This window comes from Primulina tabacum, chromosome 2 (assembly GCF_025594145.1).
Source record: "Primulina tabacum isolate GXHZ01 chromosome 2, ASM2559414v2, whole genome shotgun sequence".
In the NCBI taxonomy this organism is placed as follows: domain Eukaryota; kingdom Viridiplantae; phylum Streptophyta; class Magnoliopsida; order Lamiales; family Gesneriaceae; genus Primulina; species Primulina tabacum.
In genome coordinates this window covers 15,314,322-15,328,949 of record NC_134551.1, presented here as the reverse complement: position 1 = coordinate 15,328,949, position 14,628 = coordinate 15,314,322, and the positions used below count along the sequence as shown (strand labels likewise).

Sequence of the window (14,628 nt, the reverse complement as noted above, 5' to 3'; positions counted from 1 at the left end):
GTGCAGATCTTAGACAGACAGGAGAAGAAGCTTCGGAACAAGCTGGTTAAGCGAGTCAAGGTTAAATGGCTCAACCATTCAGAGGAGGAAGCTAAGTGGGAGTCAGAGCCGGAGATGAGGGATCGTTACCCCGAGTGATTCGGTGAGTTTTAATTTCGATGATGAAATTTCTTTTCAGGGGGGAGAGTTGTAGAACCCGTAAATTAGACTACGTATAAGCCATGCATAATTCTAGTATTTTAAAATGATTTTATTGCATGAGTATTTAAATGCTTTTCTTTAAAGTTTATTATTTTATGCAGTCGTTTAAATTTTTATCTTTTCAGTAATTCAAAGAGGCCGGACTGGAGTTGGAGTTTCGAGATAAAATTTAAGATTTAGAAAACATTTCCAGAATTTATTTTAGCTAGCAAGTAAGTTAATTTAAATTAAAAGGAGGTTTGAGGATTTATTTAAGCAACTTGAGGTGAGTAGAAAATAAATTCATTTAAGTTCCATAATTAAGGGGTTAGTTCACTAAATTATTTAAAAAGATAGGTAAGGCTTTCAAGGGTTATAAATTTACTAAATAATCAACATTTCCCCTCCACTTAATTAATGAATTTCGGCCACCCTTAGTGTCTAGACTATTCCTTTGCCAACTCACCCTTTGACCCATTCTTTGTTATGTTAGCATGCTAATTTTTTTTAATTAATAGTCAACCTTAATAAATTAATTAATGAGCATTATCCTAGTCTAGATTAGCAAGAGAATTCGGCCACCTCATTCTAGAACACCCCAACAAATATTTGGTTAGCAACCAAAATTCAAAATTCAAAAAGAGTAGACTTGGTCTTGCATTTTCCCTATATTTTGCACCCATCTCCCTCACTCCCCTAACCACCATTTCTTCCCCTCCCCATCACCGAAATCTGAGAGATTTCAGAGCCTATATTGAGTTAAAAATCGTGAGGTGCTAGGGGAAAAACAAGAGAGAAAAATCAGTAGCAAACAAGGTAGCATAAGCGCTCCACCTCCTCCGCGCCGTATCGTCTCATTCTTTCGTTTTTCTTTCAAACGAAACCAGGCATGCATATATTCTTTCTTGACTCTTCAATCAAGTCCTATTATCATCTATTTTCATTACATGATCATCATTTCCATGGCAAAAACCGAAATCTATCAAAAAAAAATTTCAGAAAATAAAGATGCAGATTTCGGCTTTCATTGTGCTCCTCACGGGTTTCAATTATTTTGATGGTTTCAGGTATTGGTTCGATTCCAAGCTCCTAAGGCGACATCTAGACATGTAATAGGATGCATTAAGACCATTTTGGTCCATTCAAACAAGCCCCATGAATGATAGAATTCGAATTTGACAGCAACTCTTCAATCTTAGCCATTTGTGTTTTCGAAAATCCAGCTTGCTGTCAAAAGGGAAAAGTTTCTGATCATGGCTGCCCCAAGGCCTATAGCCATGGTTAGATCACTCCCCTAGCATGTCTAAGACGTGACTAAGTTGCCCTTTTGGTGGCTTGGTCCATGGTGAATCGGTTTTTAAATAAAACTCAAGAACAGCCCCTGCACCCTTCGGCCCTTTCTTTTTACAGCTTGTGTTGTTTCGATTTTTAGGGAATGGTGTGGATCTTGGTTGGCCTATGGCCCTTAGCCACGGTTTACACCATGCCCTAGATGTCTAGATCGTGCCATGGCCAATCAAATGGCCACTGGAACGACACGAGACAGCAAACGAAGCACAACACTACACACGCATGCAAGGTGTTCTCGGTTGGAACTTTCGGATTCTTGCTGGGGTGATGCAAATTGTGGCTGGCCTAGGGCCCTTAGCCATGGTTCAAATCCTTCCTTGGGATGTTGGTAAGAGGTTTTGGTCGGTGGTTCAAGCCCCAATGGCCATTAGCCTCGCAACCGACGCAAGAAACCAAAGCACAGCTGCTGTATTTTTGGACAGCAACTTGCTGTGACGGTTCAGTGGCTCGTTTGAGTTCTCGGTTGGCTTTTAGCCTATGTACTTGGACTAGACAGTGCCTCATCAAGTTAGGAAGGTCATGTTTTTGTCCGTTTGTGATTCGGATCATTTTTGAGGTCGTACAAGAATTTACGGTGCGACGTGCCAAATTGACTCTCGAAAGAGCGTTTCATGTTTTGGCCTCCATTCACCTAGATTTCGACCCTCCCCATTTTAGGAGCATTACTTCATCATTTTGGGTGTATTTTGATCATGACTACATGATGGTTCAGTGTTGGTTCGGGTTGGTTCGGAGTCATGATTAAATACGAAGTCGTTGGGCGTAATTGTCACATTTTCGAATGTTATTGCATAGTTTGGTCCCCTAAATCTATTGCAAATTTTTCATGGCATATTTAGGTTGCAGCGAGCCTGGAAGCAATCCAATCCAATCAGTAAAATTAGTACAGGATATTTAATTCAGTTATTTAATTATATTACGTGCAAAAATACAAATTTTGAGATTTATGCGATATTGCTTGTGGTCACTTTACTATCATTATTAAATCCGGTCGCCAGTTACCGGTCCGGTCGCCAGTTACCGGTCAGTTCAGTTGTTTCACCCAGTATACTGTGGCAGTAGTCTGATTAGACGTACATTATTAAACCCGGTCGCCAGTTACCGGTCAGCTCAGTTCAGTTCAGTTCAGGGACCATTTGCGTAGACCATAATCTCACCAGAAAATTATTACATGCTATTTCAGTACAGGGCTCCAAGGAGCAAACATTTTCACTATGATTTTCAGTACAGTGATGCACGTATTATAATTAATCATGACACGATATTTTTACGATATGCCTCATGACATGATATTCTCACTTGCATGCAAGCTTATTATTTATTTACTTGTTATTAGCGATATATGCATGTTGAGTCTTTAGACTCACTAGACTTGATTGTTGTAGGTACTTATGAGGTCGGGATCGAGGGCGGGGACCAGTGAGCCAGCTCGAGTCGGCAGTAGTAGGACCCGAGGTCCTCAGTTCAGCATTTATTATTATTTGATTGCTCAAACTATCGTTGGATAAACTTTTTACTGTTATTTCAAAAATGTTAATTTCTTCCGCTGCCATTTTGAACATCAAAATTTATTTATCAGTTCATTTATGAATGAGGCAATTTTAATTATTTAAAAAAAAATTTAATTTTTTCGCAAAATTTCAAACACGGATTTTTAGGCCTCTACATAGACCACCTGCAAGATATACGCTTCTTCATGAACAAAGCCATGATGAGCATTGTGTTGGATGTGATCCAATGAATTTCAAAGAAGCAATATCTAATACTAATTCAACCAAATGGCTTGAAGCCATGCAGTCAGAAATGGACTCTATGTATTCAAACCAAGTCTGGACATTGGTGGATCCACTTGAGGGAATCGTTCCTATAGGATGCAATTCGATCTACAAAAGAAAGCTTGTGGCGGATGGGAAGGTAGTGACCTTCAAAGCAAGACTGGTTGCAAAAGGTTATACTCAAAGGCAAGGAATTGACTATGAGGAAACTTTTTCACCAGTTGCTATGTTTAAGTCCATTAGAATACTACTAGCCATAGCAGCATGGTATGACTATGAGATATGGCAAATGGATGTAAAGACTGTATTCCTCAATGGAGACATCAAAGAAGAAATTTATATGTCTCAACCTGAGAGATACACATCAGTAGGAAGTGAGCATAAGGTACGCAAACTTCAGAGATCAATATATGGTCTCAAGCAGGCATCAAGGAGTTGGAACCTCAGATTTGATAGCCTATCAAAGAGTTTGGTTTTGCTAAAAATCCTGAAGAACCGTGTGTGTACAAAAAGTTAGTGGGAGTGCAGTGACATTCCTAGTACTTTATGTTGATGACATCCTGCTCATTGGGAACGATGTAGGATTATTGCAGTCAACTAAAGTATGGTTAGCAAGTAAATTCTCCATGAAAGACATGGGTGAAGCATCCTATGTATTGGGAATACAAATCTATAGAGATAGATCAAAAAAGATGTTGGGCCTCACCCAAGCCACCTATATCGATACCATTATAAAGCGATTCTCTATGGAAGAATCCAAGAGAGGATATTTACCAATGTGTCATGGTGTTACTCTATCTAAAGCTATGTGTCCCAAAACTGATGAGGAGATAGAGATGATGACACGTATTCCATATGCGTCAGCCATTGGTAGTATCATGTATGTTATGATATCGACACGTCCCGATGTTGCTTACGCTCTGAGTGTTACAAGCAGATATCAGGCGAACTCTGGTCCACTACATTAGAAAGTCGTGAAAGATATTTTTAAGTACTTTAGAAGGACTAAGAACTTGTTCATGGTCTATGGGGGTGGAGAATTAAAATTGGAAGGCTACACTGATTCTAGCTTCCAATATGATGTAGATGATTCGAAATCGACCTCTGGTTTTGTATTCATGCTTAATGGTGCGGCTGTCTTTTGGAAAGTTCCAAGCAAGACACCGTTGCGGATTCCACCACTGAAATTGAGTACATTGCTGCATCTGCTGCAGCCAAAGAGACAGTTTAGATGAGGAATTTTGTCCAAGAGTTGGGCGTTATTCCTAATGGAGTTGATCCAGTCCCGGTGTACTGCGACAACACTGGTGCCGTTGCGCAAGCAAAGGAACCAAGGTCTCATCAGCGATCCAAACATGTACTGAGGAAGAAATTCCGCATCATCCGGGAGATTGTGGAAAGAGGAGATATATCAGTCGAAAGAGTCCCCTCTGCAGAAAATGTTGCTGATCCACTTACAAAGCCCTTGCCAGGACCATTGTTTGAAAAGCATCGCGAAGCAATGAGATTAAAGTTTATGGATAGTTGGCTCTAGGGCAAGTGGGAGATTGTTAGAGTAGATGCCCTGCAAGCCAACTGTTAGCTAAGTTTTATTAACTCAGTTGTAACTAACAATCTTTATTTTAATATAATTCATTATTTCATGGTTTGTTATTTCTTTATCTGTATACCCATATTATCAAACATAGATAAAGACCTTGATTATACTTTAATACAAATGAATCGTAATTCGATGTTGAAACTCGTTTATAAACACTTTATGATCTAAATTCATTCCTAGTCGATTCAGCCGCCTAAAACATGGATAAAGGTCGCTTGAGCTCGAGACTAGCATCTGTGATGTTATGTACTGCGTTTCTTGGTAAGGGCATAGAGATGTCCAAACATGCAGATGGGTAGTCATATGATGATTATACCGAACAACCCTCCCTGGACTTTCCAAGTGGTTATCATTCATCAAGATGATAAGTCTGTGGTTATGATTGTACACCATTAGTCCTTACGATCCGGGAAAACACTGAGGTTCTATATGCTAGGTATGTGCTTTGTCTCGTTTACAGGCTCCAAGAGAGTCATCAGGTGACGAGGTTGGGTATAGTTGCGACACCTATAGGAGCCAGTGCATTGTAGTCGGGGATTCACCGCTCACCTACGGGTGTGGATATCCTATATGATCTGATGTAATAATAGTGCATGGAATCTTTGGCCAGAGTATGAGATGTACGTTGGAGAAGGAGTTCTCCAATAGTACACGCGATGCCACTATTATAATTATCACATAGTGATCGAATTAATATGCAACCCTCGATGAACCAATGGTTGCAGATTCGATCGGGATATATAAGATGAAGGGACTGTACTGTACGTTAATCATAATCGACTGGTTTTTGCAGGCACTATCAGTGATACCTAGGGGATCATGGGGCGATGCTACTAGAAGCTCTTACCATGATTCGATGGGTGCAATCAAAAATGAGTTCTGACATTCTTAATCAAGGTGTTGATGAAAAGAATGGGGCTAACTAGGGTAAGCCCGAATAAAGGATTATGTCCTGAATCACAAAGAGTTGTGAACCCACGGCTAGCTGTATCCCTGAACCATTGAGGGTCACACAACCACTGGATCGTTTATTCTCGTTGAGAAAATAAATTCAAGAAGTTGAATTTATATTATATAGTAAATTCAAGGAGTTGAATTTATGATAATTAAATTTTGAGATAATAAATTCAAGAAGATGAATCTATATTATATAGTAAATTCAAGGATTTGAATTTATGATAATTAAATTTTGAGAGAATAAATTCAAGGAGTTGAATTTATAAAATTTGATAATTTAATTTATTAAACTCAAATGTTGGGTTTATTAGATATTAAATTTTGGAGGTGATATAAATTCAAGAAGTTGAATTTATAAGTTAAATAATAAATTCAAATGTTGAATTTATAATGAATTTAATGAATTAAGCTCAAAAGTTGAGTTGAGTAAATATTAAATTAAAATTGGTGGGAAATATGTTTAATGGTCTTGTAGGAGTACAAGTCCAACATAGTAAATAATTAAAGTTTAATGGATTTTGATTAAATTAATTAAACTAGTTGGACTAGCCCAATTAATTAATCAAGCTCATTAATGTTAATTATATATATTAGGTCATGAGTTAATTATAAATAAGTGAGAAGTCAAAACACTAGCCACCACTAATTGAGAAACTCGAAAATCCCTCTTCCCAAAACCTTAAAATTTCGGCCACCCTTCTTGAAGAAAAGGTTAAGCCGTCTCTCAAACATTGATCTCCAACGCAAAACTTCTCCCAATTTTCTAGTGCAAATTGGAAGAGGAATAGATCATCTAGTCGTGGACCTAATTAGAAGAAAAAGAAAGGAGTCTCTTGAAAAAAGTTCGTAGGGATTCATCAATAGCTAGATTCGTCATACCGGATCAGTTGGTGCCAAGTGATTTAATCACCAAAGGTATAAAATTATTATGCCCTCTGAATGTTGATTCATAAACCACACGAGTGTCCAAACAAAACCTATTTTTGATTGTCAAAATAAAATTTAAAATTTTAAAACTTCCATTGCTTTTGGGCACGTAGAAAACCGAGATCCAATATATATACCCTAGGAATGGGTCAGTTATTTTATTTTAGACCTACTGTGTATTTTATTTTGAAAACTACAACTACTCCGTGTATTTTTAGTAAAACACAGTGTAGGTGTTTGTTCAAGGAAAAATTAGGAACGGAGAGTTTGCACAATTTCTACAAGCTAACATGATTCTTTTTGTAGTCTCATTTTTTCATTCCGTTTTCTTCACCTTTTCAACATTTTGAGCACGTTGGTCCCATCAAGACAACGACGAGATCAATTATTTGGGTCAAGACGGATGAAATCATAATATAATGTCCAAACCATTGAATTGTATGCACCTAACATGAAAAATATGAATTAATACAACAATCCAATTCTACATAAGATGCACTCTAGCCAGCATTGACTTTGAAGCTTGTTTTCAGCAAGTTCTCCACACTAATCTATACTGGAAAATACAAATTTGTTTATATAACTATAAACACTAGAATTCATTAGGCCACGAACAGATCATTACCAAAAATTTTCGGCCTTCAAGAGGTTTTCAGGTACTGCTCCTTTCATTAAAAAAAAAATACATCAACTGTCGATTACAAAGGAAAGAGAATAAAAAATTTGCGACTTCGGAGGATAAAAATTCTTTTAAATTTACAAACATGGCGTGTACAATAGATTACATCAAACCAAGGAATATAGGCAGGCTTTCCAATCATCATGGCCACTATGTGTACTATCTTCGTGAACATTTCAACTGTAAAATGGCATCAGGCGTATAGTAACGAACGATATAACAATCTTGCATTAATTATATAATACATGGGACACATTGGAACTATCCTTCACAAAGTCATACAAAGGATCAGGTAAAAAATTGTACCTGAGGTTGCTGGATTTTCCAGGAGCAGCAATCCATGCAAAGAATTTTCTCTTCACGAAAAATAAAAAGTTGAATTAACTCACCTGTTCTCCAATCAAATCGAGACCTACAACAAGGAAAGTGATTCCTTGAAACAAGAGGAAATAGAAGTGAATTCCTTGAGCAGATAGCAAGCTTCTAACAGAGGCAGTCAACAAAATAAACGAAAGAGAAAGCTCCTTTCTGTACAAGCGATTTCTTCGTTTCTTTCTAGCTTTCTTGGTCATCTCTAGTCTGTTAAGCTCGGGCAGACCTGATTCGGAGGACGACCTTGGGATCCCACTCTCCACCATAGGTGTATATTCATTTTCGACAATGGCAACTAAATCAGCTTCTGATGATCTACCGAGTTTCTTGGTAACAATCCATTCATATGAACTTCCCAACTGGAAGAGCCCAGAAATCATCGCATTAAATTTGGTCACAGACATTGTGTTTTCAAATAGAAGATAGGGCACGATAAATGGAAATGATCGTGGGGATGGAAGGATGTTCAATATGGAGACTAGTCCAGGGACGTAACAGACAACCCAAAAAGGAAGCTGAGCTTCAGGTAGGAACATAGTCAACGGGAGAATTATGCAGAAGAGTGTGAACGAGTAAAATGGTAGTATGAGCTTCCGCAGAAGGAAGAAAAGAAATATCAGGTTTGCTTTCTTGACAAAACTCACCTGAAATATCCAACATTTTGAATTAAAATGTATTGACAGCTTGAAAACCAATGGATAAATTAAAGCACTGAAATATTTTTCAAGCGATGAATGGTAGGCAATAATTATTTACTTTATGTGACATGTCCTTCACAATCAAAATATCTACTCCAGGAGACAAAACCAAACATTAATCACAATATCCAAAAAATGTAGTTCTACATAACTCCGTAAAAAAAACCAAAACATAAACCCAAGCCTTTTGTTCTGTAAATTGATCAAAAGTACAGCTAAAAGTCAAATATCAAGCATTTGCAATTAAAAGTTAATCCCAAAAGAAAAAACTGCATTCAAATTTACGAGTCGCATTCTCCATGTCAGATTTCATTTCTTCCAATAGGAAGCAATTGGCCAAATTGTTTCCCACAAAACTATTTCGTGATTTGAAGTTCAGAACCCCTGTTTTATTATATTTTTTTACTCTTGGATTCTTAAAAATCAAAGAATGTATCATAAAATACGATTTGATGTTACTATGTCAGATATTTGGTATAATTTTACTGTGGTTTAGTTATGGGAAATATTATATGTATCAAAAGAAAAAGTTGTAACTCCTGCCAAACCAGATAAATTGTGTTTTCCTTTATTCACTTCTCAAAATGTATCTATATATAAAAGAAATATCAATTACTATCCTCACATTTAAATTCATCGTAAATGCAACATATGGTAGCTTCCTGATTAACTTTATTGTCACGTCATCCATGAAAACTGCAACCAGACAGTAAAACACATACATCAGGCGTACCAACCTTAGAACGCAGAATGTCAACAAAACAAAGACGAAATAACTGCATGGGTCCTGAATGCCAGCGGTGTTGCTGCTTTATATATGCTTCATAAGACTCGGGAAGTTCACATAAGCACTGCAGATATATGAGAATTGTTAATCACAAATTTAAAATACATTAACGACATTAAAAATCTTCATGTGCACTAACCTTAACATCATTCAAGTAAATAAATTTCCAACCACAAAGGTGAGCGCGAACAGCAATATCCATGTCTTCAACAGTGGTACGCTCCAACCAACCACCGCAGTCCTCCAGGGCTTTGATTCTCCATACACCAGCAGTTCCATTGAAACCGAAAAAGTTGATGAACCACCCATTGACCTGTTGCTCAACCTCAAAGTGGAATGCCAGATTTATGTTTTGCAATCTTGTAAGCAAATTCTCGTCCTTGTTGACAAATGCCCACCTAGTTTGCACCAATGCAAGGTCATCTTTTCCCTTCACGATGGAGGACTCAATTAGTAGTCTTTAATAAATATTCTACACCTTAATAATGATCTTGAGTCAATATTTTAGATTCATGCAGACAGGAATTTTCTTCAGCATTGCAGATGCGAACATGTATTTCCAGTATAAAAGGCCAACATGTTGCAATGGGAAGATATACATGCTCGGTGGAAGGCCAAGCTCTTGATCTCTTAGTCTAAGCAATTGCATGATGATTGATTGCAACGATTTTTCAGAAGCAGAATTTAGGAAAAGGAGGTGCTGGGTGATGTAATGGATTATTTTTCAGGCCTATCCTATAGGGCAATGATTATTGACGCTAGCATTTTTTAGTTACCTTGTTCATCATGGTTTATATTTTGCATTTGATTTTCCATCGGTATTATCCATAACTATAGGCATTTTCCAGTTTTCAAATCATTTACAACAAAAATATATTGATAATTTAAAAGTCTGAAATCGACAAAAAATACATAGTAATCTCACAAATCGAATTCAGCCAAGACACACGATCCTTACCATCAACAAAAAAATTTACTTTCTACATTTCTCTGTTCACTTCACATATATGGTAATTAGATTACCTTGAAGTAAGGAATAGTTCTTTTCAAAAAATCTGGTGCTGGCTGGAAATCCGCATCAAAAATAGCTACAAACTCATAATCTTTTACATAATCACAATTCATTGCAGATTTAAGGTTCCCTGCTTTATATCCAGTGCGAATAAGACGATGTCTGTATACGATGTGAACACCCCTCTGTTGCCATTTCTGCACTTCTGCCTTGATAAGAGATTGAACATCTGTATCATCGGAATCATCCAATATTTGTACGAGCATCTTCTCCTTGGGCCAATCCTGGATGCATACAGCTGCAATAGATTGCTGGTATACCTGATGCAGTATCAAAGAAAAACAAATCTCAGAGCTACCAATTATCTAAATCATTTCCACATTTTTCATAGTGCAAAAATACAGAATCCCAAATCTAATTTTCAAATTTTCTTTTTCTCTGCACTGGTAGCCACTGGAAACACTTTTCATCTAAAATAAAAATTAAAAGGATTCCCATGGCATAAACGTAACGTTCCTAAATCCGAAGCACCAGGATGTCTAATTTTCGGATGGAACTCAAATGTCATTCATCACCTGAAAAAATAAAAAGGTACTTCATACTTCAACTTGCATCATTAGGTTATCTATATTCTTGACAAGTTTTCAATATTCCAACAAGTTTCCATTTTTATGTGCTTATTGTGGACTTTGAACCGAAATACATAGAAAATTAAAATAATTTGAACAAAAGGTGGTTGAATAATAAATATATGAAAAATAAGGCAATTCGATGACAAAAGAACTCAAAACAATATAGCATTAACTTATTTGGCTCCTGGATATCAATCCTAATGAAAAAGAAGTAAACAGAATAATCCGATAATTTAGAGGACATATCCATTTATATGATGAGATTATCCTGTTAGAATCACGGAATCAAGTCACCAACATTTACTGAAGCTGGAGACAGGACCAGTTCAAGCATAAACACTACTATGAAAGGCAATAATCAAAATTATTTGTTAGCAACATAAGCTTTGCATGTCAATAACAACAAAGTATATACGAGTGTGATTTATTATACAAAGATGCAAATGGACCAAACGTAATAGAAAGGATTGTAAAAACAAAATTATCAGCTTGATTGCCTGAGCTTTGTGTTAATCATTTTACACCTAAAACAAAGCACATCTCTTCATAGCATTTTGCCAAGCACCATTAAGGCTCACTCAGCTCTGTACACAAGCATCCCCTTCTGTTATGATGATTTTTTTCCACTTTCCACATCATAAGTCTGTGGAACCCCCTCCCCCCCAACAATCATCTTCTCCTGAACCACTCACCTTCTTCCTTTGATCTGCCAATGTGTAGCAAAGTAGAGCTCCAAAGTCCAGACAGTGAATATGTGCCATACCAGTCAAGTAGTATAAAAGATTTGAGTTTGATCCAATCTTGATATTCATCAAATATATATTTAACGAGAGCACCAAATAATAGGAAAGTAAAAGAATCGGCGAAAATTGAGGTAATTGGAGGAACATTGGTCTCAAAGGAAATCAAACAGAAAAAAAAGGCACTGCAAATCAGATTGTCACACAAGTCTTTAGCTCTATTAATTGAATAGGGTTTTTATAGACTACAGACAGCAAGCACCAAATCGGGTCATAAACAAGGCTTAACAATTACGCAGACTTGGCCAACCTAGTAAAAGACATAAGAGTGCCTCCCATCTATAACGTCCAACACAGATGCAAATATAGCCTGTCAAGCAAGCATTGTATTAATGTTGTAACTAATCTTCCACCCTTCTAAGTCATATTTGTTGCTCACCAATGATTAAAAATTGAACAAGGAGAACGACTGAAACGACTTCTTTGAGCACAAAAGAGGTCCTTCTAGAACTGACTACTTCATAAAAACTCTAAGTTTCAGCCCTTGAGGTCGTATGTAGTCAATATGTATCAAAGCTAGCTAATAAGGAGCTATATCTCTGACTTCCGGGTCCTTACGCTTACGGCAGCACGTCATGATCAGTATATAGGACCAGCCCCAGCAGTAAAAAAGATAAAATGATTAGGGTGAAGCCTTAGTTGTCGCTGGTGGTAGAGGAAAGGCTTTTAGTGGGCCAGCCAACGGTGAATCTTAAGAGATTGAAGATTGAGAAAGTTGTTCTCGATACACCTACTCGGTCATGATAGCGATGTGAACCCGCCTTTCACGATTTTGGAGTCCATTTCCTCAGCTGGTATAGTGCCCAAAGCACAGGCGCTCGCATTATTTACTAAATAAAGAAGATTGAGGCCCAATGCTTTTGTCTCAGAGTAGAAGAAGGGGGCTGAATCTGCTTCCAATATTGCCCTTTCTCCTTATCAAGAAGAAAAATGCTTCTTTCAACACTTCTTCCACACAAGCTTGTAACAAAGTCTCAATGAAACTGAACTAATTATTATTATTACTCGACATGAATGTCCGAGCTTGTGTGTTTGTCATGTAATGGCGCAATTCACAAGTGTTCTTTTAATGGATTACATATCAACTTAATCACTGTCACTGATAAACTTCGAAGTGAATTAGAAAACATAGTAAGTAGCGGGACAAATAAAATAGAAAGGGTGCAATTAAAGCCTCAAATATCACACGTAATAATAGGACAAAAATCCATTTTCTCATTCTTATCATCCCTTTAAGACTTTCCAGGATGTAGCTGCTCAGAGTTGAGGAGTGGTTTCATTAAACTGCTTGTATGAAGCATTGTTTTCACATTGTCTTCATTAGAGCTTTTTTTTTTTACCTCGGATAAAGTACATAAAATTGAAAGGCCAAATTCTCGTTAATCAATTTTAAGCCGTAGCTTTCCACGTAAAACAGACGTACACAAACAAAATTCACTCAACATATAAGACACACAACTTTTAATTAGAAGGATTCGAAAGCCTACATCTTACCTCCTTCTCATTGCACATGGGAATTTGCAGTAGCACCATCGGAAAATTCTCCACATTCCCGCTCCCAGTTTCATCATCCTGCTCATAATCCATTTCCGCCGCCGGCCTCAACCCTCTGAGCTTGATATAAAAACATCCCAGCACCAAAACCAACCGATCCACGGATTGTACCAAGAACAACACAATGCACACATTCACAAGACTCTGCAAAGGTGGCGCCAAATAGTTCGCCCTAATTACCAACCATTTCGCATAAACATACTCCAGTATATCTTCCACCTCGGGTTCCAATGTAGGAGGACTAAAATGCCATCCCTTAAAGTATGCAACAAGCTCGAAGAGAAGGAGACATACACTGATTAACAAGAAGAATTTGATGATCTTATAAAACCGAGACTCGAATCGGGGGACTGCGGAGGCCGTAGTGATTCGACGATTTGCAGTGCGAATGATGGATATGAATCCATTAGTAAGGAAAGCTACGGTGTGAGCGATTTGATGGAATTTCAGGAGGTAAATCCAAGACAGCTGCCGCGCGCTGCGGGAGCGGTCCTTGGCTGCGGCTGACGTGGGGGTCTGAATATCGACAGTTAGGAAACCAGAGTTTTGGAAGAAATGGTCGTCGGCGTGTTCGTTGTCGGTACGTTGCTTGTTCCACCATTCCTGAAACTCGTAATTTGGTGAAGGAGACATATAGATGCAGGAAAAATAAGTATGTACAGCTTCCGTTGTCGGGATCTGAGCTTGGTTTTGTATCAATGGCGGATCATCTTCGTTCTGTGTGTAGTGTGTGCGTTGGATCCGGAGAAAGAGGGAAGCAGAAGAGCTGAGAAGATGTTATGGCACCCAACTTTACAAGGATTTGGATTCTTTTGAACTGTTATTATTTGTAAAAATGCAATTGTCCCGATTCTTGTAATTATAATAATTTTTAGTTAGATTCTCTGTTAAATTTTAATATATTCAAATTGCTAGTATTAATTATAAGTACTGAAAAAAATATAAAATATGGAAATGTGCAGTGCCCGAATTAAAAAAAAAAAGCAAAAAAAAAACAAAACAAAAATAGAAAAATTGAAAAATTTTAAAAAAAATTATTGTTCATCAGGTTACTATTCAAGCACTGCGGCACTAGAATAATAGCGCCTAGGCGCCAGAGTTGCGGGATTTTTGGCTATGAGGCGCTAGAAAGTGGCGCTGCGGCGCTACCGACGCGTAAAATCAATATGTAAACTAACTTTCATCTTATCTAATCATTATCTCTATTTTTTCTCCTCTTTCTCTATCCAAACCCTTTCTCTCCTTCCATTTCTTAAATTCTTCTTCAATTTAAGGGAGATTTGCTCAAGAAAAATATAAAATGAA

General features: G+C 37.4%; 1 protein-coding gene across 2 annotated transcripts; it reads right to left on the bottom strand.

The window, feature by feature from the left end:
• Positions 1-7,525: 7,525 nt before the first annotated feature.
• On the bottom strand, positions 7,526-14,142 carry LOC142530626 (putative xyloglucan glycosyltransferase 6). 2 transcript variants are annotated; one of them, XR_012816154.1, is made up of 6 exons: positions 13,264-14,142; positions 10,349-10,657; positions 9,465-9,755; positions 9,276-9,389; positions 7,775-8,484; positions 7,526-7,648 (listed from the first exon to the last, which is right to left on the bottom strand). XR_012816154.1 is itself a non-coding variant. In XM_075636452.1 (5 exons), the coding sequence occupies exons 1-5, from the start codon at positions 13,954-13,956 to the stop codon at positions 7,849-7,851; spliced, it is 2,043 nt and encodes a 680-aa protein (XP_075492567.1). In that variant the 5' UTR covers positions 13,957-14,142; the 3' UTR covers positions 7,526-7,848. The 2 variants fall into 2 exon arrangements, 1 of the variants encoding a protein (XP_075492567.1); XM_075636452.1 differs by having other exon boundaries at positions 7,526-8,484.
• Positions 14,143-14,628: the final 486 nt, after the last annotated feature.

What these genes read in the sequence shown, in the direction of transcription:
- LOC142530626 (XM_075636452.1), bottom strand. Translation starts at nt 13,956, where the DNA reads ATGTCTCCTTCACCAAATTACGAGTTTCAGGAATGGTGGAACAAGCAA. An exon ending in CCATGTGCAATGAGAAGGAG is followed by an intron (nt 10,658 to 13,263) that starts GTAAGATGTAGG and finishes ATACTGCATCAG; the next exon opens with GTATACCAGCAATCTATTGC. An exon ending in GAACTATTCCTTACTTCAAG is followed by an intron (nt 9,756 to 10,348) that starts GTAATCTAATTA and finishes TCCATCGTGAAG; the next exon opens with GGAAAAGATGACCTTGCATT.